Raw genomic sequence first — 23364 nt, forward strand, 5'->3', positions numbered from 1 at the left:
AAATCTCATTAAATAAACTTGAGCTAGATTGTATTGTGGAGCATGATCTTAACCTAAATCAATATTAAAAATGGTTAAAAATAACCTGGTCGACACTCCGGTTCCTTAGGTCTATTCCTAGGATCGATCCTAGATTAATAACTTAAATGCACTGAAATCCTAATGTGAACAGAATTTAATGCATAAATACAAATGAGGCGGATTATTTCAATAAAGAACTGCCTGCAATAATCTGGCAAGTGGTTGAGGACCCGTGATATGGAGTATAACAGGGAACAATTCTAGATCCACTTGGTTTTATGGTCCCCGGAGCCGCCATGCCACAGGGACAGCGGCGGCTTCTGCTGGCTGCCAGGTATGTAACCACGACACGAGGTTGCTTCGATTTTTTTTCTCTTTTTCAACGCTTGAAGCCTTGAAGTTGCTCTTAAATTTTTTATTATTATTATTTTTAACCTAGTAGGTCTTTGCATGCTTCAAATTTGGAGAGCAAGCACTTTCGAAGTTTGTCGCGATGCGTGATGGAGCTATTTGGGCCCGAGATTCTCACTATACTTTCTTTTGGTATTACGTTTTTAAACGGTGTTGATAAATTTTGAATTTTTTTAAATCATTATTATATATTTTAAAATTATTTTGATATGTTAATATTAAAAATAATTTTTTAAAAATAAAAAATATTATTTTAATATATTTTTTGAGTAAATAGTATTTTAAAAAACAACTATTTCCATACTTTCAAACACCTTAAAATAATAATAAAAAAAAAAAAAAGCTAAAAAGTGTCTGATGAGTGAGTGGGAGAAATCAATATCTAGTGTTTGTGGTTCTAATGAATAATAGAAAGAAAAGCTAAAAAGTGTCCAATGAGCGGGACGAAATCAATATCAAGCGTTTGTGATTCTAATTTTTTTTTTCTCTATCCTAAAAGTTTGGTTAATTGGGCAAACCAGATCTCTTCTTTATTATATTAGATACATAAATCATTTATATTGTACTCCAATTTATAACATTCATGTTTATGGAATAGATTTGAAAATGCGGTACAAATTGCGTTTTTCATTAAAAAAAATATCAAGTTACAGTGCAGCCATGTCCCAAACTCTCTTGTTGGTGCTCAGACTGGATAGCCAAGTATAAAAGATGTCAGCACTACTCAATTCAGCTACCAAGTCACTTTCTTAGAGCACTTTATCCTCCACAAAAATGGTGGACTGTGATTCCACCGAACCCATGATTTCTTGCTGCTCTCAATGGACAGCAACTGCGTTTGGTCCAAACTCCATCCCAATATCAACCCATCATTCACAAAATGTGAATCGCGTGGAAAAGGAGTACTAAAAGTTTTATATATATATATACTCAAAATGTACGAATCAGTTTATACATATCACGACTAATTTTTATATCCATTAAATATCATGTAAATCTTATAAATAAAAAAGACATCACAAAGATGATAGATATATATTAAAAAAAATTAAACCTAAATACAAAAAAAAAATCATTTTTTGCTGGTAATGGCAATAAAATGCAATTAGATCTATGCTTTGGAGGTATTTAGATTAATATTATCAATTAGAATAATTTATGGTTAGTTTGTTTGGACCAATAAAATAAAGTATCCAGGCTCCGCTTAGAAAAAACTTAATTAGTATTATATCCATGATTACTATTTATATCATATTCTATTTATAAATTTTATAAATTAGAAATAGAAGTAATTTAAAACTACTAATTATAATCAATCGAATAATTTTATAAATACGGACTACGACCTCAAGTGCATAAGCACAACCTTATTACATGGGCGAGGAGCGCATGTGCTACATGCAGCCACGCATGTATAAAAGCCTTATGGGCTTAAGCTAGTCACCTATTGATTTGAAAAATAATTTATAGTTAATGCACTTGCACAGCACTTGCACAGCTAGGTGTGTTGCGCATGTAACATTAGCGTAGGTCAAATCATGCAAATTATCAATGGCTATAAAATGAACAAAAATAATACAATTGTCATTAGAAAAACATGACATGACATAAAATGACAAGGATAAGAGAGGAAAAAAAATAATGTGTCAAAGACAAAACAAAATTTCAATGGTAACACTCTTAGTACTATCAAATAAATATTAATAAAATAAATTTATAAATATTATAAAAAAATCAACTTTAAAGCTGGTGATAAGTCACGTATATAAGTAACTTATTGATTTGAAAAATAATTCATGGTTAATACACATATAAAACACATGCACAACTAGGTGTGTTGCGCATTTAATATTTGTGCAGCTCAAATCATGCAAATTATTGATAGCTATAAAATGAACAAAAATAATACAATTGTCATTAGAAAAACATGAAATGACATGACATAAAATAATAAGGACAAGAGAGGAAAGAAAATAAAAAAAAATGATGTGTTGTTGACAAAACAAAGCTTCGATTATAACTCTTTTAGTATCATTAAACAACTATTAATAAAACAAATTCATAAACATTATAAAAAGCTAATTTTAAAATTTATAATGAGTTATGTATATCATTTAAAGATAACATAACATACTTGTTGGCATCGATTCAAACTTAGCTTTTCATAATATATATAAATTTATCTTATTAATATTTTTTTAAAAGTAATGAAAATATCATCATCGGAACTACACTATATTTATAACACCTCATTTTTTTCTTTTTTTCTTTTTTTCTTTTTTCCTTTTTTGTCCTCTCTCCCTCCTTGTCTTTTAATGCAATGTCGCCTTTTTTAATGGGCATTAAATTGTTTTTGTTCATTTCATAGCTTTCGTTTCTTTATAAAATATGAAACATGACTTTTGAGAGGATGAATTAATTTGCTAGACATGATGAATTGATGATGCATGAATTAGTATGAGTTGTTGCGCAGATGCTAGCTACATGCACTATGTACACGCTCAACAAGTGGTCTAGCGTTTGCTGCGTGCTATACATGGGCGACTATTATATTTGTTCTAGAATAAAAATTATTTTTTTAACTATATTAGTTTGAAAAATAAATTTATATTTCATCCACCTTGGATCTCGAAACTCTTTTCTAGAGTCATTTCTTCAGTTCTCTTTAGATTTATTTTCTCTACAATTTTTTGTTCATTAGATTATTTGATTACTCTCCTTTTCATCTTTAATTAATTGATATTAGGATAAAAATGCTCTATTTTTGTATTTTATTTATAAATATTGATTTCTTGATTTATATGAAGATATCTCTTAAATATTTTTAACTCGTACGAAATTAATTCACTCCGCAATTTGAATTAGAATCTCTTCACAATTATTTTTAAAATTTATTTACCTACGCTTTGTTTTCATCTTTAACCAATCAAATCCAAAATTGTCTTATTTGTCATTCTCCAATACAATTACAAATACTTGAAATTATCATTGATTATATGTGATTACTAGGAACAAGAAAACTCATTCATTTAAAAAAGTAATTGCACTAAATAAAGCTCTTTTTAGTAATGTAGTTAAACCCGCTTTTCAAACTTATTTTCACATGAAAAAAAAGTATTAAATTAATGCTTTTTAAGTGTTTCTTAGTTATTTTAATATGTTAATATAAAAAATAAAAAAATATTTTTGTAAAAATAACATACACCACATTACTAAACATTAAGTGATTGAAAATTAATATAATAACTATTTAATAAGAATGATAATGGGTTTTTATGGTGTTTTTAAGTTGGTGATATTTTATTACTTCATTTAGATATCCTGTAATTGAAATTAAAATAAACAGACAAAATAAAATGAAAATATTCTACAATATCCAATATCTTAGCGCGCCATATATATTTTACTTTTTATGAGAGTTGAACTGCTAAGTAATCAATTGCCAAATATTAGTAAAAACTTTATTTGTGTATCAGCACATGGTGAGCGTGCGTGACTGGGTAGTGCACACTAATTAAATTTGAGTAGTAATTTTTTCCTTGTCCAAGCGGTTAATATTATTTTCTTTTTAAAACATAAAGATAATATTAAAAGTATCTTATAGCAATGTCATATCTTATAGCCTGGATGGCTATGCTAAACATAAATACTAGACTTGTATATTTTGTATTTGACAATTTTATCCAACCCAAGTAAGTATTTAAGTGATTATTTAAGCTTGGCAACCTTATCATATTCAAATTTATTTGGGTTTGAAACATATCTGACCATGCTTACTTTAATAATAACAATAATAACAACAACAACAATATTAAATCTAATATATGACATCCATGTATGACCCATCTAAACTTGGGTTAGGTATTTTGCTAGACCCAACAACACTTTGGGTCTGGCATGATTGCTAGACCCAATATGTTTAGGTGCTTGGGTTTGACAACATGTCTAACTTAAGATTACTTTGATAATTCTAATAACAACAACAACAATAATAATAAAATAATACCAAAAATAATAATAATCATACTAATAATAATAACAATAACAATAACAACACTACTAACAACAACAACAACTTAGGTTAGACATTCATACCTGACCCAACTAAACTTTGGGTCAAACATTGTGGCCAGACCAAAGCACATTGAGTCAAGCATTGTTGACAAAGCTAATAAATTTTATGTGGGTCTGGCATGGTTACCTGATCCAAGTTTGCTTAGGTCTAGTATAATGTTTACAAATCTAACTTTCACTACTATGTTATTATTATAACGATTTAAATTATTTGTAAATCGACCCGCAACAACACACGAGCTAATTATTTAATGAGTATCTATTTTAACATCACTTTTTTTTTTATCATACTAAAAAACATATAATTATATCCAGTATTGATGTTTAACTTAATATTATTTGAAGGTATTTTAAAATTATGTAGAAAGTTGAAGATTCTTAGAATTTGATAAATAAATAAAAACCCTTTCAATGTTGAAGAAAATGTTACAAAAGGAAACTCATTTGTATCTAAAATGCCTTTAATTATGATTAAAAAAAGGTTCTCTAAAATAAAAAGTATGAAATTAGAGAAATCATTATATAAAATACGGGGTGGTAATTTCTTAGCACGTGAATAATATTAGTGTTATTATTTAGCTTTGTCCATTTTGTTCTAAGTTTCTTTTTTAATATTATTTGTGTAATTTTTTTTTATTTAACCATCTTTTCTAATTAGTAATTCATTACATTTTTGGTATAAAAGGAAGGTTCTCAAATCTTCAAACTTTTATAAAAAATTTTAATAGTCTTATGGTACTTCAATGAAATTATTGTAATTTACCCTTCAATATTTATAACAAAAAAAAAAGGTTTGTATAATTATCAGAATAACTTTTTCTTAAGTTTTAAAGTGAAAATTAATGCAGAATGAAAATTAATATTGGACGAGAAAAAATGAAATCTCAATATTTCAACAAATTTCCTTTTATGTAAATATTTAATTGTCCATGCAATGCAAGTCAACACAAGAGGAAGCAACTAGCTAGTAATGTATTAAAAATATATATATATCTTGCTTTAAATCGTTAATAATTTATGAATAGGTGACAATAAGTGGATAAAAAATATTAAATTAAATACTGTTTATTTATAACAATTTTCAATTTTTTTGGTTTAAAAATTTAAAATATCATATAACTAAACTATGCATCAATCAAAACTAAATATTTTTTTTCAAACAATTTTAAGATTATACATTGCACATTATTCTAATTCATGTGGAAAAATAAATCCCTCACTCAAAATTCAAATTTGAAAAATTACCTCTTATTAATCTTGCTTATCCCTTGCAACATTCAAGCCCTTCAATCACGTTTTTGGTCAATGTACATTTCCTTCATATATGCTGTCCTTATAATTTATTTATGTAATTTCTTAAAGGTTAGAAAGGAAAATTGGAAATAAGAATATTAGTTTTTGTTTTTGTTTTTTTTTTTTCACTTTTTCGTCTATTTAAGAACTTGTTTATGAAACTATAAACTTTGGGGACTAAAATATACTTATGTGTTTTGGTTTAAGGAATCTACTCGATCGGTGTCTAGTTATGCACTTGTTTGTGATACTAATATATAGGGACTAAACTATACTTATGCTTTTGGTCTTTAAGCACTTGTTTCTGAAATTATAAACTATAGGGACTAAAACATACTTATGCTTTTGGGTTTAAGGATCTATCATTATAATTCTATACGATGGTGTCTGCAAAGCATCCACAGAGGCTGTTTCACGACTGCTGCTGTGTTGGAGCTGTTTGGGTTGGGTACTTGAGCTACGAGGTGGTGGTGGTCTAGGTCATGGTGTTCAGGTGGTTTAGTGGCTGGGCTTGGCGTTAGGGTGTTCGGGCTGGGTGGTTTAGTGGCCGGACTTGGCTGGTTGGCGGTGTGGCGGCGGCTTTCATTTGGCAGCGAGGCACAATCACTAGCTTTTTTTTTGGAGGTACTCTACTCAACTCTCTTCTCTTCTACTACTCAACGATTACACTTTTAAATTTGATGTTTATTATTTCTTTCTATATTAAAAACAAAAAACTTATCGTTGGGTTATCAACTTATAATCCATCTCCGCCACAAAAATCTTACAATTTGCTTATATATTGGTTGCTTCAATCTTGTCATGCCATTGCTTAGTTTCAGCCAAGCAACCCTCTAACAATTTCCCAAATCATTTTTTATTGAAGTAGAAACACAATCAGATTCATGGTTTTTGTTTGGTGGGGCTTGTAAATAAGTAGTCTTTCAACTACAGGCTAGTAGAGTTCATGGTAGGGAAACTTAGAACTTTTTATTAAAAACACCTCTTCTTGTACTAAAGAAGTTACGTGACCGAGATGGTTAAGTTCTTTCCATTGTCCATGGCAACATCAATTTGTACATCATTGTTTGGTGCAACATTGAGAACTGAATTTAGAACCCTTTCCTGGCGTCTTGAATTGTACATTTATCTATCGTGCAAAATTAATTGAGAATCCTTTCACCTCAATTTGTATGATTTTAGGAATCAACATGTATCTAATATATAAAATCAAACTAAAAACTTAAAAATTAATGAAATCGAATTAGACTTGATAAACTCGGTCAAACTCGGTTAACTTAGACCGATTTTAAAGTTTGATAGAAGTATAAAATTAATTAACTCCCTTTTGCCTTTTCTCAACCATAGCACCAGCCCATGCTTCCTTCCACAATTCCACTCTCTCTCCCTCTCTCTTAAAGCACCCTTTTTTTTTTCTTTGCTTCGTTTGCCTCTCTCCTTGTTCTGTGTTCTCTGTTTTGACATGAATCAAGTTAGTTTTCTTAAACTTCTTGTTATAACTTATAACATTGTCTCATTCTCCTTCTGTATTAGCAAATTAAATGGGTTTGGTTTTACATTCCTATCATTTTCTCCCTAGCTTTATGCTCGCCACCTGTTAACAATGGCGCCACTTTGCTTTCTATTGACTCTCTGTGAGGGAGTTTGAAATGACATTAGGCTACTGATTTGCTCTCTGTGAGGGCCCTTGCAGCCATTGGGATCAGGAAGTCCTCAAATGTGCCATGACAGACTGGTTCAGCTCAATGAACATAAATCTGGTAATGGCTTCCATTATAAGAGGGCATGGCTGCTAGTTTCCATCTATGTTTGGAGACAGTTAGATGTTGAAGAGTAGATGAAATATATGGTGATTTTTGGTGGTCACCAGTCTGAAAAGCAACCGCACCATACAGTGGCAAGCGAGGTCGAGTGGAAAATGAATAAATATGCTAACAAAACTTTATGGAGTAGGGTTGCCATGGCTAGTCTTAATTAATAATTCTTTAAACATCCAGACATAAACCCTTTAAGGGTTCAATGGAGATTTATTTATATGGTTGGGAATTTAAGTTTCAGGTTCTTTAAATATTTTATACACATAAGGTCCAGCTTGAGTTAATTCTTTGATTAATATTCTATATTGCTCACGTAAATATTGCAATATGCATGTAAATGTCCCTTATTTTGGATCATCATTGGGAAACCAATGCACCAATAATTAGAACTTGAAGCCTGTAAACTCAATAGACAAGAAAATTTTGATTAAGACAATGTGATTACCATTGATCCCACAGGAAACTTGCAAGAACAAATTATTAGATAGTGACAATTATCCTCCAATTAATTATGTATTTGAAAGAGAAATCCAGCTAACAGAACACACTACAAAGGAGCTGTAGCAACTCGGTATGAATGCAATTATGATGCTAATGGCTAGCTTTAGAAAGAATGCTTTGTATCTTAGCATATTCATGGTTCTAAATTTATATCTTATAAAACTTGTGTAATCTGATAATCAAGAGCTTAATTTTAACTATAATTATTATAATTTTTTTAATGATATAAGCTATTTGTAGATTTCATTTCTATAAAATAAAAATACCTATTCATTCTTAAAAGTTCCTTATATAAATTATTAGCATATCAATTGGCATATTTCTCTGTTTTAACTGGCAGATATATAGATTAAAAGTAGTAAATTAGCATGCTTGACTCTTGAAGTAATTAATGTTAAATGGCCTACTAAAATTTGAAGGAACTCGTTTCTTGTAAATGACGAAGTAAGTGAGTCGATCTATCCAAAAAGTAGAGGAATCAATGTGAAAAAAAAAAAAAAAAAAAAAAAGATGTTGATGGGTCTACACATGATTTTTATCTAGTATCTTATTGAATTGCAATGTGAAGTAAATGTTTGAGATTTTAATTACAATATTGGTGTTGGTGTTGGTGTTGGTGTTGGTACTGGTAATAACATTAATGTTCACAATGTCAGTATTGGTACTTGTAGTAGCAGTAATAATCCTTTAGATTGTAATGATTTTGATAAATATTTTAGGAATAACAAAAAAGATAAAGGCAATGAAACTGGTTTTAGTTTACATAGCATATCAACAGATTGTTTGTTTTAGACAAGGTTGGTTTTATTTTTTAATTAATAAAATTCTAAGAACATAATTTTATTATTTTGTATTTTTAAGTTATTTAAACCATATATGAATTTTTATTTAAACTATGTATTTTAAGGTGTTTGGACTTTTCTTTTATTTATTTTACTTTTATTTTAATTGTATTATGTTGTTAATTACAACTTAATTAGAATTATCAATATATAATTAGTTAAAACATTTTATTTATGATTTGAAGGTTTTACAATTTAAATTTACTATCCTAGTTTATATTATATATCCCTGCCATGTAAAAAAAATATTTTTAACGCCCTTGACTCTCTAGTACCCTTTGTGCTTCTGTAGCAATTGGTGTGTGTTTTTTGCGATTCATACACAATGTTTCCCTTGATTGCAGCCTCGTTGGTTGTTCTACTGTCTACTTATTCTTGTGATCCACACGTGATGTTTCCCTTGATTGAGAAAGTGTGAAACAATCTCTGCAGGCTTTCTAAAGATTTGCTCCTGGATTTATAATTTATATTCATGAACTCATGTTTTACTCCTGTGATTGGGATGCTTAAGGGCTTTGCTTTTGTGTTTATATAAAAACATGAATCAAATGACAACTTTTGTTGCATAAATATACATAAAAAAAGTGCTGATGTTTCCTGTTTTTTTAATTTGAAATCCTCTTTGACATGGTAGAAGTCTCATAAATTGTAGCTTGCAAGGTGCTATACCGGATCTTACTGTCAACTTATTGCCTCTGGACACAAATTTGAATCACTCAACAAAACAGTGTGCTTTCATCTCTCTTCATCTTCTGCTCCCCCAGTCCAAAAGAACCACGCTCGCTGCTCTTCAATGGAGCACCAATTGCTTCGCACATGCCTGAAATCTCTCAACGACAACAATAATACTCTCTCTCTACAAGCCCTAGCTTCTCTTCGCTCTCTAATAATCAACCCTAACACCTCCGATTCCACAATCTATTCAATCCTTGAAACCCTAACTCGCTCGCTCAAACTGGGTACCAACTCACTCACAACTCACCACCACATCCTCAAACTCCTCACTGACCTTGCTTCACACCGCACTCACCTCTCCTCTCAAATCCTCAACTCAATCCACTCCAGCTCACTTCTCTTTACAGAATCAATTCAAATTGCCACCGAGTCACTCACTTCACTCGCTTCGATTGCCAATTCTGATCACAACAAAATCGATGATCATTTATTTATGTCCCTGTGTTTTGCTGCCACTTCAACTTCCGCTCGATTGCGGCTGCTCAGAAATGGAGAGAGGTTAGGCATAGGGATGCACGTGCTGTTTACTGTGTTTTTAGGGTTTACGAAAGATCCTTACCCATATGTGAGGAAGGCTTCTTTGGATGGATTGCTAGGGTTGTGCAAAAGTGGCAATGTTTTTGAAGATGTCAGTGTGATTGAAGGTTGTTATTTTCGTGCTGTTGAGCTTCTACAAGACAATGAGCATTCAGTACGCTCTGCTGCAATCCGCGTGGTAAAAAAGAAAACCGATCCTTTAATTTTTTTTTTTCCGGATTGACCGTGTTTAATTAAAGCATGGTAAAAAAATAATCACATAAGATTTAACTAATTTATTGTTGTGAATATTCGGAATTTTTTTTTTACTGCTGTGAATGCAGGTAAGTGAATGGGGGCCAATGCTTATAGCAGCAAAGGAAGAGAATGATAAAATAGATTGGTCAAATCAAGTATTTGTGCAGGTATTTTTATCAACATTGTTGTGCTGCCTGTTTTTCTTCCGAGGATTTTTGGGAAGTTGATGGATGCTTGCATAACCTGTACAGAAATTTTTGGTTTAATTGCTTTGTTGGGTTTATTTAAATGTAGGGTCTAATGAATTTTTCAGTGAAAAAGAATTTTAAACCAATGTACAATGTGGGGTTAAAATAATCACCTATATGATAGCAGATTTTAATGCTGCTGAAATAGATGTTATGAAAATACAGGATGCAACATGGAAACCTGAGCTTAATTTAAGAGTTTTATGTAATTTACACTAACAATTTTTCTTGTTAGGGTGTGAACTGCTTTTTTCATAAATGTGAATACTCCTGCTGCCTGTTTTGACTGCAAAGGCATCAATTTGTGTCTATGAATAATTAATAGTAATTTTTTATCCACTCTAAAATATATTATGAATGTGCTCGCAGCTCTGTTCTATGGTAAGAGACATGAGTGTGGAGGTCAGGGTGGAAGCTTTTAATGCTCTTGGCAAGATAAAGTTGGTGTCTGAGGACATTTTATTGCAAACTATATCAAAAAAAGTCCTAGCAATCATGAAAGAGAAGAACTCTCATGGTCAGTGTGCAGCAGAAAGGTTTGAGATTTTGGCATCTAGTTATGCTGGAGCTTTTGTGCATGGGCTTGAGGATGAATTCCATGAGGTAACTTGGGTGGAACATTTTGTTGCACTGAATCTTATAGTTGTGCATAATATGATACATCTTTGAGAGATTAATACCCTTTTCTTTTCTTTTTCTTTTTCTGGATCGAATAGTTATTATTTATGGTTCACAACAATTGTCCTTGCAAAAGCGATATACTTTTAAAACTGATTGGATCCTTCATATGTTCTCTCTATTCATGCATGTATAGGTGTAGAAGATGGTTTGGATTTAAAAATATTGTGGAGTTTACCATAATGGACCCCTTTTTTATATCATATTTAATGTCAGCAGCCCATGTGTTTCCCAAATACCTGACTACTATGATTATGACACTTTGTGCTTGCTTGAAGGTGCGAAAATCTGCTTGCAACTCTTTGCGCATTCACACTATCCTCTATGCTGAGTTTGCTCGTCAGTCCTTAAGCTTGTTGATGGACATGTTGAATGATGATTCAATGGCTGTAAGGTTAGAAGCTTTAGAAACACTGCATCACATGGCAACCTTTGAGTGTCTGCATGTGCAAGAGATACACATGCACATGGTAAGTTTTTCAGTCCTTATTTACAAATCCCGAATAAATATTGCATTTGGTAGAATATTTAGATGCTCGATACCTTCAGTCCACTTTGATGAAGATAAGAAGTCTTTCTTGTGACATGGTGATACTGGCTGTTTAAATGTTCATTTGTGACATTTCTTTGGTAGGCTCCCAAAAAACTCCTTTACATCTCTCTCTCACACAGCATGCCCATGATTCACCCTCCTCCCACAGCACGCACATGTGTGTTAGCTTGTTTACATATATGTGCATGCATGCATGTATGTATTACACACAAATCATTAGCTTTGGGATTTGCTCCTCTTTTTTTTTTTTCCCTCCTATATCACACTACGTTTCACTTTATATTATTTTTGGTTTATTTTTCAAACCAATTATATATCTTTGAATGCTATGACTTGCACAGATTTTTTTAATCACAATTGTAGTTGCCTATAATGCAAGTGTTGCTTGATTTTGCAGTTTCTGGGCTCTCTACTTGATAACTGTGATCTAATAAGATCAATCGCAAGAAAAATTTTTAAATTGGTGAAGCTGTCTGATTTGAAATTATTTAGATCATCTGTTCATGGCCTCCTTCAGAACTTGGAGAGATTTACAAAGGTTAGCTGTTCCTCACTATACTTTTCTGTTTGTTACAATCCTCTCTACCTCAATCCCTTCCAACCACAAGAGGTTTGGGGGGAAAGAAAGAAACAAGCAATCTTGTGAGATATCCTTCAAAGAAAAAAAATCTTACGCATCTCTGAATATGAAAATGTGATTCTTGATCTGTTTGTTTAATTTAACGTTTTGGAAATTTCCTTTCTTCTAGGATGAAGCTGATGTCTTCTCTGTTTTGTTTTTTATGGGTCGAAGCCATGGGAACTTTGCTGCTCACGTTGTCAAGGAAGTTTCTCAAGAGGTTAGCATGATTAATTGGACTATACATTCTTGATCACGCACTTATCAGTCCCCATAATTGAATTTCTATGGTATATAGGGTATTTTTTTCCATAACCCATGGTTTATTTTTTTTCATGTTCATGGCAATGCCTGTTCTTCTCTTTGTTTTGCTGTCAATGCAACACATATGACCACTTGCAACTTTAAATAGAAGAAGAAGAAGAAGACGAAGAATTCTTAGTTGAGTTGACTCGTTTTCTTCTTCTTCTTCCCCTTGTATCTCTGTTAATAATTATCCAATATCTAAAATCATTTTGTTTTCATCAATGGATACTACTCTACATTATTATGTTTTCATAATAGTATCTGCTTTATAGAGATTTATTGTTCACTTTCTTTGAATCCAGATAGAGCCAGTTTTGGAGGGAAAATTGGTCTTGGATAGTGCAAGAGTAGCCGCGTTTCTTGTACTTGCCATCTCAGCTCCACTCTCACAAAATCAGAATGGTCAAAATATTCCACCTCGATTATTTTCTTATGCAGTAACCTTGCTAGGGAGGATCTCTTCTGCTTTGAGAGAAGTTGTAGACCAAGATACACTTTTGGCATATTTGTCTCAGTGCAGTAGATCCTCCAATCATGGCACAGAAGTGGAGGAGTCGTCATTATTGCCAGTTGTTGATGATGCTGTTTTAACTCATAGCAGAAAGGATGTCAATAGTCCTGTTGGGGTGCCCATGCTACAAACTGGCAATGGAACTTCCAAAGTTCAGCCTGTGATATCATGTGAATTAGAGGATTTAGCAACTTCAATTGTAGAATGCCAGGCAGACGAGCTTGATGAAGTCATGAAATCTGTGAACCTTATCCTTGCAAGGGTCAGAGATGCCTGGCTTTTGGTACAATCAAGGTGCACCAATGTAGCAGTGAGAGCTCTGAGGTTGTACTCTAATTATATGTAAATTTTCCTTGCTGTATTTAATGCCCCTGTAATTTTTTATACTAATTTTTTGCTCGTGCAGGGATTGCAAGAGAGAATTGGCAATGTTAACCTCTGCATCGCTTGAATCTGCTGGTATATTGGCATTTACGTTGCAATACCTCCAGGTAATGAAACTGTTTGCTAAGATATGGGAGCATGTTGTCTGGAAGATAAGGTCCGATGAAACAGGAGGACTGGAATATCTATTTGGGAAACTAGACGTGAGGCTCAGAGAACTGAGGTATAGATATATAGGGTTTTCCAAGGAAGAGGGGTTGTATGTGTTGGAGCTTATAGTTGTGGCTTGTATGTTAAGGTTATCCAAAGTTGAAATCTGCTGCTCTCCTACTACAATGAAAAAATTGTCCGCTGTAATTTCACATATAGAGATTCTCAATGATAAAGGAACCATTGAACCATCCAATATTTTAATGGACGCTAAGAAAACAGTGCATGAGATTGAGTCTTCTAAAGCTGGCATCTCAAGCAGTCTCTTCCAGATTACAAACTTAGTTGATTTCTTCACCCTTAAGCAGTTTAGTTTATGCTCAAGGGTAAGGCATATAAATGCAGAACTGGATGTTCCTGGTAATGATTCTGAAAATCCTCTTCCTTTTGTCTCTGGACTACCTGTGGCTATACCTCTGGATATTACTTTATACAATGTCGGTAGTGAGAATAGGTTGTGGCTTACAATAAGAATGAGTCAGGAGTCAACTCAATTTGTCTTCTTAGATTTGAACATATTAGGAGGCTGCAATGAGGTCAAGAAATTTACATTTATGGCACCCTTTTACAGAACTCCAAAAGCTCGTTCATTCTCATCATGGATTAGTATAGGCATGGAATGTGTTCTTGAGGATTGTCACCTAGTGAAACACTGTGGAGGTCCAAAACGCGAATTGGTTCATCTTTGCCAGGAAAAAGAAGTTCATTTGTGCTTGGTTCGGAGGGACTGAATGGCTTTTTGATATTTCATATGTCACAGATCCTCATTGCATTTGTCCTCTGTTTGCTGGAAGCTAGATTCATCAGTTTATCATAGACCTTGTTTTTATCTCATAATCATTGTGATGGTACGAACCTGACTCTTATATATGAGAAAATGGTCTAGATATTCTTGTGATAAGTATGCATGAACAAGGATAGTGTGGAGAACTTGCTCGTTTTTCTTCACATCAGATTATCTTGATGTCGATTTTCCCCTCTTGGTTGATTTGTAAATGCTCTGACTACTGCTACACTTCCAAAACTATGCATGTAAATTTACCGAAGTGGATGGTTTTCCCTGTGGATCATGCGCTGGTGCCTGCTGATCTCCAATGCTGGGTTGGCTTATGAAAGTTATGTGTTGGACACTTTTAAACCTTAAGCCTTTCTGTCTTTATTGCTGTTTCCTTATTAAATTTGCTAGTTGCGTTACTTGGGATAAAGTTGTTGAAGGTCTTTTCATGGATGAAAGAGGTATGCTGTAAACCCTGGAAGATTCTGGATATTGCTGATAGTACTCATATTCTTAATGGTATGCTTTCAGGCCCTCAAAATTCTGAATTTCTTTTTTCTAAGGTACATATTCTGTCTTGTTATAACCATTTTGTTTTTTGAAATTATGCTCATGCTGTACACATACTTTTGTAAATGAGTATTACAGCTAAAGAAAGGAACCAGCCATGTACTAATGTTGAAAGCAATTGTTACATTTTTAGCTCCTAATCGCATTTGCCTCTAACTTCTTAAAGTTTGAATCATTTGACAGGTCCTTGAAATCGGAACTCAGAGGTCGATTAAATACAGTAGGCTCCAGATAGATTTAATTTTAAGTATCAACAAGAACAAAGAGCCCCACAAAATTAAGTTAATTCAGTGCCTGAATTCCTCTGGTGATATCGTTGCAGATTTACAGTTGTTTTTTATGTTCATTCCGTGTATTTTCTTGAAATTTGCTGGTTTTGATGTTAATACTTCAGTGACATCTGCTATGCTGATGTTAATGAACCTTCATTGGTCTTTAATGTATGAACAATTGCAGTTTGTAATGGTGGTCTTTTTGGAATTATGGATGTGTTTATTTTTTAAAATGTTTTTTATTTGGAAATGTATTAAAATAATATTTTTTTAAAAAAATATTTTTGATATCAAAATATTTAAAAATAAAAAATATATATATTAATTTAAAATAAAAAAATAAAAAAAAATAATTTTTTTTAAAAATACTTTTAAAACACAAAAACAAATAAGAATTTAATGTCAAATTTGTTTCTAGTTCTCTTATTAGATTCATGTGTTTGGTAATGTAGTGTAAGGTTTTTTTTTTATAAAAAATATATTGAAATGATTTTTTTAATATAAATTTTTTATTTATTTTTGACATCAATATATTAAGATCATTGAAAAGCATATGAAATGTATTAATTTGATATTTTTTATACAAAAAAATATTCTAAAAAGCTGGTTGAATCAAGTGATTCCACGGTTGAAAATCAAAATCATATGCGAGTAACTTGTTAAGGATACAATCAATTGCTTATACATCGTATGATGGCGGCCGTAAAACTTGTGTTAACCTGTGAAATGATGGGAGTCTGAATCATAGTAGAAGATTTTCCATGTCCTCGCAGATGAGGAGACTAACCATAACCATTGCGCAGCCAATGGTGAGGTCAAAATGGAGGAAATTTCCTCCTGCTTGTATCAACATCATTAATCTCACTTGTAGCATGGATTGTTGTTGGCTTTGTTAAAAAAACTAAAATTCTTGCACCCTTTTTGTTTTCCTTGACGAGCCTTTTGACCTTCTCTCATTATCCTTCACCACTGCATGGACCTGAAAGATTCTTTTAAGCCTGGCCTGGTCAAATCCGTGGACCTGTCCTGTTTAATCAGAGGTTCACCACTGTTTCAATTCAAGAATCACTGTTAAATGCACTGGTGTAAAACTCGATCCTATGAGGTTTGCACAAAAATAATAATAAAAAAAAAAAGATTGCAATTAGTTAGTGTGGTAAAACTCATGTGACATGTTCTTCTGTTAAGAACAAAATATGATTATTAGAGAGAGGGAGGGGGGGGGGATTCCCTTCTAATTCAATTCTAACATCTAGCAAAAAAAGAAGATTGAAGGATCATCGATTCATATCAACAAACTGATGCAAGGAGAACTGCAGTCACGATCCCATCTTTGCAAACAGAATTCAAGATCAAGCACAAAAAGTTCAGATAGTGACCAAGGCAACAGCCATTGTTTGTGGTATTTCCCTTGATGATCTATTTGATGACGGGATTACTGTTTTTTACATACTTGAACAAATTCTATACTGCCTGTAGCTTGCATCCCACGTCCTGATCTAAGAAAAAACAAAACACTTTTGGCTTCTAACGGCCAATCATCATACCAATTTCCTAGCTCTCAAAAAGATTATCAAGCATTTCCATGATTTACAAAGCAATAGCAGACAAAAAGCATCTTTTCTTGATGGCCCTGGACTTCTTTTCTTGCCATCCCTGACCCTGCTTGAAATGTTCAACCTGCCATTTCGTAGGGGGTTAAAATAAATATGTGAAAAGACAGTAATGTGGAAGGTAACGTGGAGATATTTGCAGAAGGTAGCATACGGTATCTATCATGTTCTCATCAGATTCCAGCCCTCCAACAACATATATCGATTCCTTAATGGCGGCGGCGGCGGCATAGCCTCTAGGCTTGTTCATGGGTTCCCCAGGGATCCACGAGTCAAGACGAGGATCAAATATTTCTGTGGTTGAAACCATTGTGCTTCCATCATAACCACCCAAAGCATATCTAAAAAGGGAATTTTCCATAATTAACAGCATGCATGCATCCTGAAGCAGATACTAAAAAACCACAGATAGTGAAATTCATCAAGTAGCATAATTCAAACCAATGAGAAAATAGCAGCCTAAAAGCAGCTGGAATGGTGCAACCATTATTTTACATCTCTAATTATTGAAAATTCAAGTCTCTTCTCTGCGGCCTAATTAAGGAGGATTACTTCTCTGCTGGGATGATGAAACTCAATATATTTAAACACCAAATTTTTAATTTGGGTAGGACTACTATTTGCAAGCTCATTAATATATTACACAAACTGCTGCCTTTAACATATTAAGAAATGAAAACTTACAGTTTTTCATTCAAAACAACCAATGAATGGCAGCCCCTCTTTGCATTCATGCTTGCAGTTCTGCTCCAAGAATGTTCTCTGGGATCAAATCTTTCAGCAGTCCTGAAAGAATAAAAGGTAGTCAGCCATTATAATGGATTTTTTTAATGTGAAGGGCCAATTTCCAATATGCTCCTAGCAGATTAAACACCCACAGTTTCCCTTCAAGACAGAGTAAAAAATCTGTAAACTACAGGCTCCTGTGGCAAGATTATATAGTTGAAAAGGAACTACAAAGCAAAAAAATTAAACTTCAAGCAGGCTCCATCTCTATGTGAGTATTAACTTGGGAAACTATTGTCAGAAACAGCAGACATCCTCAACTCCCATATCCTCAATCTCATCTCAATCATTTATGCACATAAATGTGCTCGCTTGCATGTGTGTTTGCAGGTATTCATGCAAGTATTACATGCTTCATAAATTTGAGCAAAGTTGCTAGCATAGAACATAAGACTAGTGATGAAACAAAAAGGAATGGCATGTTACAATACTTTGAATAATCACTCCCATCAAATCCACCAGTTGCATAAAGTACACCATTGAGTTCCACAGCTGCAAGAGCAAATCGCTGGAACAAAACAAGGAAACAGTAGAACAGCCTTTAATCAAGTTATCCAAACATATCAAATCCAATGAAAGAGTTACTCGAGGTCATGAAAAGCAGACTTGAAAGGAAAAGCCAAAAAGAGAAAAACTAAATACAACTATGTAAGAGGCACATGGGAAATCACAAGCAAATGAACCTGCTATCACAAACTTCATCCTTGACTAAGGGTATAATTGCCAGGTTCTAAAACCTTTGGAACTTCAAATAAATCCAAGAAGATCCACCAAAGGAAAATATAAAGCAAGACAAGCAGTGACATCTACCTTCTGTAGCATCGACCTTGTTGGGATCCACTTTCCAATATCTAAAACAAGCATTTCAACATCTGCAAAGCATTCAACCCCATTTCCACCACCCATGGCAAATATTTTGTCATTTAAAGTAGCCCCAGCCAAACTCCCTTTCTTCCCGGTCAACGATGGGCGAGGGGTCCATTGATCATTTGCTGGATTGTATGATTCAACTTCATATGACATGAAAAAAAAATGTTAAGAAATAAACAAGTTTTAGTAAAAAAAAAAAATTAAGAAACAGTAAGAGAGCTCATACCCGTGTCATACCACAACTGGCCATTCCCACCACCAAATACATAAAGCTCTTCATGAAACTGTACAACTGAAGCATACGACCGAACAGAGCTCATTGGCCTCAAAGATTTCACTACATCTTGAGAGGGAAAATATAAACTGAAAGTCGACAACCACGATTCACCATCATATCCCCCCATCAGATGGATGGCATCAGTAGGATCCAATTGCTCTTCCTCAAACAAATTATTGACTGTTTCATTAATGTCTGCCTTGGAAGGATTAGACATGGATTCCAACATCATACACCGATCTTGCAACTGTTGAATTTGTTCTTCAGCCTCAACCTGAAATGCCATCCAGAAAGCCATTCATAAAAAATAAACAGCATATAAATGTAAAGGGACAAATACAAGCATGGACTGGTATCCATGAACATTGTGCCATAAGCTATAGCAGATTTTCTAAGGATGAGATGCAGAGTTTATGGCTGGGGAAAATATCATAGAGACCTAAATTTGAATATTTAACATCGCAGAAACAGATGCAAATCTATGATGAAGTCCATAAAGTAAAGTAGAAATGAGACAAACATGCCACATGTTCAAATCTTTGATCAGTTCAAGGACTCTAATTATAGAAAAACAGTACATGGAATTGTCTTGGGTATATCATCTGCCAAGCTGAAGCCCTCCTCCAGGAAACTAGAATAAAATGATGTATCCAATTTCTAATCTACTCTTGTACAAATTTTTTTTAATGTACAAATAGTTATTTAGGTGCATGTAATCGATTGCAGTGGGTCTCTTTTTCTCTAACCAGCAATACCAAATTGCCTCTAACTTCAGCATTTCTAGTTTAGCCTCTATGGAAATATTCAATTTCATATCAACCTTTTTTTCCCTAGAATTCTTTGCCAAACATCAATCCACCTAATATAGTTATATACAATAGTTACGGAATTGCAAAGTAAATTTTTTTCCTACAAATAACAAAGGCCATTACCAGTTAAAGACCAGTCCCTTCAATCACTCAACAAAAATATTGTAGCCAGTTCAATCCCACAGGATGTCCAATTACTTACCAATTGGCATGGAAAACTTCAATCTGCCTGAAGTTAAATAAAAAAAGGCATTTCAACTTCTAGAACATAGCAACTACAAAAACAGAAGTCTCGAGGCACTTAAACAATACCAGCTTCTGTTCTAAATAACCCATCTTCAGAGTTTGTTCTGTTCTAAAAGCCTTAAGCTCTTCCATCCCTTTAGCCAACTACAAATATAGACAGAACAAAAACAGCAAGAGAGAGAAATGAATATCATTGAATAAAATGTTGTCATCCATGACACGATTACGATGAATAAATAACAGAAAAACTCCACCTGAGCAATGGTAGATTGACAAAAGGTACAAGGATTGACATCATTCTTTTCCTCTGAACCCATCTGCTCCTCTGCAGAAGCCTTCTCCTCCAAGTGCATATCTTCTGTGCCATCCCTCAAAGAAGAGGCTTGAGTTTCAGATCTGAGAGCCAATTCTTGCAGCTTCTTGAATATTAGCCTTTTCTCTTCTTGTTCCACTGCTGTCACACCCAACTGATCTTTCACTGGTTGATTATCTACATCTGAAGAAGCAATGTGTGCAGAATCTGATTTTGTACTTGAATTATCAGTGTGGTCAATTTCTGAAGCAGGCAAGTTGTCTCCCTCATCTTCCTCTCTTGATTTAGATAAGGGACCAGGTTGGATTATGTTTCTCCACTTCTCTATCTTCTGTGGCAGTACAGAGGTTCCAGGGGAAACAGGTAAAGATGCTAATAAGGACATCAGCTTACTGGTTTGAACATGGTCAAGCTCAAACCAGAAATGATTAAGATTGTAGTAGTTATCTGCAATGATCGGTTTAAACTGTTCTTCACGCAGTGGTTGACATTGCAGCCGCACGTGAATTTGAACCTTGTTGACCAAACCATAATTTCAGAAGAACAGTATTCTTGATTATAATGCAAAGTGTTCTCCATATAACCTTAATGACTAAAAAAATCAGAGTATTTAAGACAAACCTTCATTTAATACCTGGGAAGGATATAGTGTTCGTTGTGCACCATCACTGGTCCAGCCATACGGGTTTATGTTCATTTGGCCAGAGCTAGCAGCCTCATATATCCCATAAAGTTTCCTGTCACTATAGTTGAATAGGAAGAGAGGCAGGCCGGGATCAATATTCTTTACATAAGAAAAATGCTGACCCGGTAAACCTGTTCAAATTGAAAGAAAAATTTTATGATGCCTGGGATACAAATGTGAGCCTGATAATCTACCACCATTTAACATGCTTCTCAATAAATATTATATTTTATAATAATGCTCATTGTTCTCCTCCGATGCTTCACTATTTATGAGCATAGGGGCCAAGATAAACACCAGAATCACATAGTGAATTCGACGTGCATGAATTCATTACCAGTTACATCACTAAAACATGATCTTACCAAATAGTAATAAGAACATCCAAGAGGTACTATAAAACAAACAAGGTAATCAAACAAATGCAGAGAACTGACCAAAGAGTTGTTTGGATAAGCACTCTCTTATCGTATTGTTCGTACAAACAAATATTACACCTCCAAGCTGACTCTTCTTCAAATTTCTAGCATACATATTGTCAATCGCCAGGTTACTTGGCACCCGCCCACCTTTTTCCATCGAATAATGCCTGTGCTTTCCTCCCTGCTACCATCAATCACAACATTAATGGTCAACCTCAAAGACCCCTCCAAGTTTCCCAAAAAGCAAAAAAAATAGTGTTAAATACAAAGAACAAAACATTAATTTCACGCCTTCTCCAAGTCCAATTCAAGGCTTGTGATCAATCATTTCTCATGACAAAAGACATTAAGCATTGAAGAAAAGAAAACGTTTGTGAGGCATAAAATCGAACACGTGGTAGACTACATGTTAGTCACACACAAATTTAATCACAAACTCCTAAAAAAAACACATTATTATTTTTTATGAATTTAAAAATAAAATAACTAAAGTAAATTAAACAGAGTAGGAATGAAGAAAGGCACAATCTGTCCAGAGAAATAAATGTATTAAAACCCTAATAAATTCCAAATTCTCTCAAAAAATATTTCGATGCCAATGCCAAAATATTCAAAAAAAAAAAATCAAAATCGGTTCATATTGTTAGATACAGAGAAAAGAGAGAGAGAAGAGAGAATCGTACTGTTGAGGGAGTGGGTTAGGGTCAGAGAGTGAGCAAGTGAAGAGAGGTTAAACTTTAAAGGAAAGGGAAACTCTCTCTCTCTCTCTCTCTCTCTCTCTCTGGAACAAAGCAAGGCTTTCGTCCCTATGCAGTATCCCACATCGGATGAATATAAAGATCATACACGTTTATATTCACCGCTAGCCAAGATTGGGCTGTTGGGTCGCGAGTCTGTGCCTTTCCTCAAAGGGCTGAGACGAGTGTGAAGTCTCGACTTGATGCTGCTGCTATACAGTTAATCACTCGGTTCATAGTAGACTGTGGATCCATTTTTTTCTCTCTCTTCAGAGGCCCATAGCTTTCATGCGTTTTTTTTTTTCTTCAAGCCTGTATGAGTACAATATATAAAATTTAGATGGTGTTTGTCATTGCTGTATTTAAAAAAATATATATATTAAACTTTTTTCATTTCAAATTATTTATTTATATTTTTCAATCGTTGGTACTAAAATTAAATTTTAAAAAATTTAAAATCAAAATATTATTTTAATATATTTTATTAAAAAAAAAACTTTAAAAATCAACCACACCTCTTTATATCTATATTACCCAAATATAAAAATCTTTAAAAAAAAGTCATTACATTCTCCAAGTTTGCAGAGTGTATTTGTTTTTATATTTAAAAAGTGTTTTTGAAATATTTTTTATTTTAAATTAATTTTTTATAATTTTAAATTATTTTGATATGTAGATATAAAAACTAAATTAAAAAAAAATAAAAAATGTATTATTTTAATATATTTTAAAATAAAAAAAAAAAAAAAAACTGTCACGGCAATCCCAATCAGTACCGCAGAATTGAAGCTCATCTCAACCACTACATGCAAAAGTCTGGGAATCTATCATCAACAGAAATTTGCAAATGAAGTGACATTCAAAATATCTCCTCTTTCACAATTATAAATTCAAATTGTCCCATAAGTGCTGGCTTCATCTTTAATGCTTGAAACTTGAAAGAGGATGCAGCCAAATCCATATGGGCTGGGTCTAGGATCAAGAGACCTATAGGTTGTAGCCCGACAGCTGC

General features: G+C 33.3%; 2 protein-coding genes across 6 annotated transcripts; one reads left to right on the top strand and one right to left on the bottom strand.

The window, feature by feature from the left end:
- Positions 1-6195: 6195 nt before the first annotated feature.
- LOC118056154 (protein SIEL) lies at positions 6196-15785 on the top strand. Of its 4 annotated transcripts, none has more exons than XM_035068277.2 (9): positions 6196-6423; positions 9612-10409; positions 10555-10635; positions 11086-11319; positions 11673-11864; positions 12345-12485; positions 12697-12786; positions 13175-13707; positions 13790-15785. In XM_035068277.2, the coding sequence occupies exons 2-9, from the start codon at positions 9753-9755 to the stop codon at positions 14706-14708; spliced, it is 2847 nt and encodes a 948-aa protein (XP_034924168.1). In that variant the 5' UTR covers positions 6196-6423; positions 9612-9752; the 3' UTR covers positions 14709-15785. The 4 variants fall into 4 exon arrangements, 2 of the variants coding, with proteins under 2 accessions (XP_034924168.1, XP_073261383.1); XR_004688765.2 differs by lacking the exon at positions 6196-6423 and having other exon boundaries at positions 9229-10409; positions 13790-15315; positions 15506-15785; XR_012168180.1 differs by lacking the exon at positions 6196-6423 and having other exon boundaries at positions 9229-10409; positions 13790-15271; positions 15506-15785.
- A 1069-nt stretch (positions 15786-16854) lies between these two features.
- On the bottom strand, positions 16855-22432 carry LOC118056155 (uncharacterized). Of its 2 annotated transcripts, XM_035068278.2 has the most exons (11): positions 22299-22432; positions 21631-21796; positions 21143-21324; positions 20450-21022; positions 20262-20339; positions 19090-19414; positions 18804-19003; positions 18425-18501; positions 17892-17993; positions 17362-17548; positions 16855-17274 (listed from the first exon to the last, which is right to left on the bottom strand). In XM_035068278.2, exons 2-11 carry the CDS (start codon positions 21770-21772, stop codon positions 17185-17187), a joined length of 1956 nt encoding a protein of 651 aa, XP_034924169.1. In that variant the 5' UTR covers positions 21773-21796; positions 22299-22432; the 3' UTR covers positions 16855-17184. The 2 variants fall into 2 exon arrangements, with proteins under 2 accessions (XP_034924169.1, XP_034924170.1); XM_035068279.2 differs by lacking the exons at positions 21631-21796; positions 22299-22432 and having other exon boundaries at positions 21130-21267.
- Positions 22433-23364: the final 932 nt, after the last annotated feature.

The sequence above is a fragment of the Populus alba genome, chromosome 16, assembly GCF_005239225.2.
Source record: "Populus alba chromosome 16, ASM523922v2, whole genome shotgun sequence".
Classification (NCBI taxonomy): domain Eukaryota; kingdom Viridiplantae; phylum Streptophyta; class Magnoliopsida; order Malpighiales; family Salicaceae; genus Populus; species Populus alba.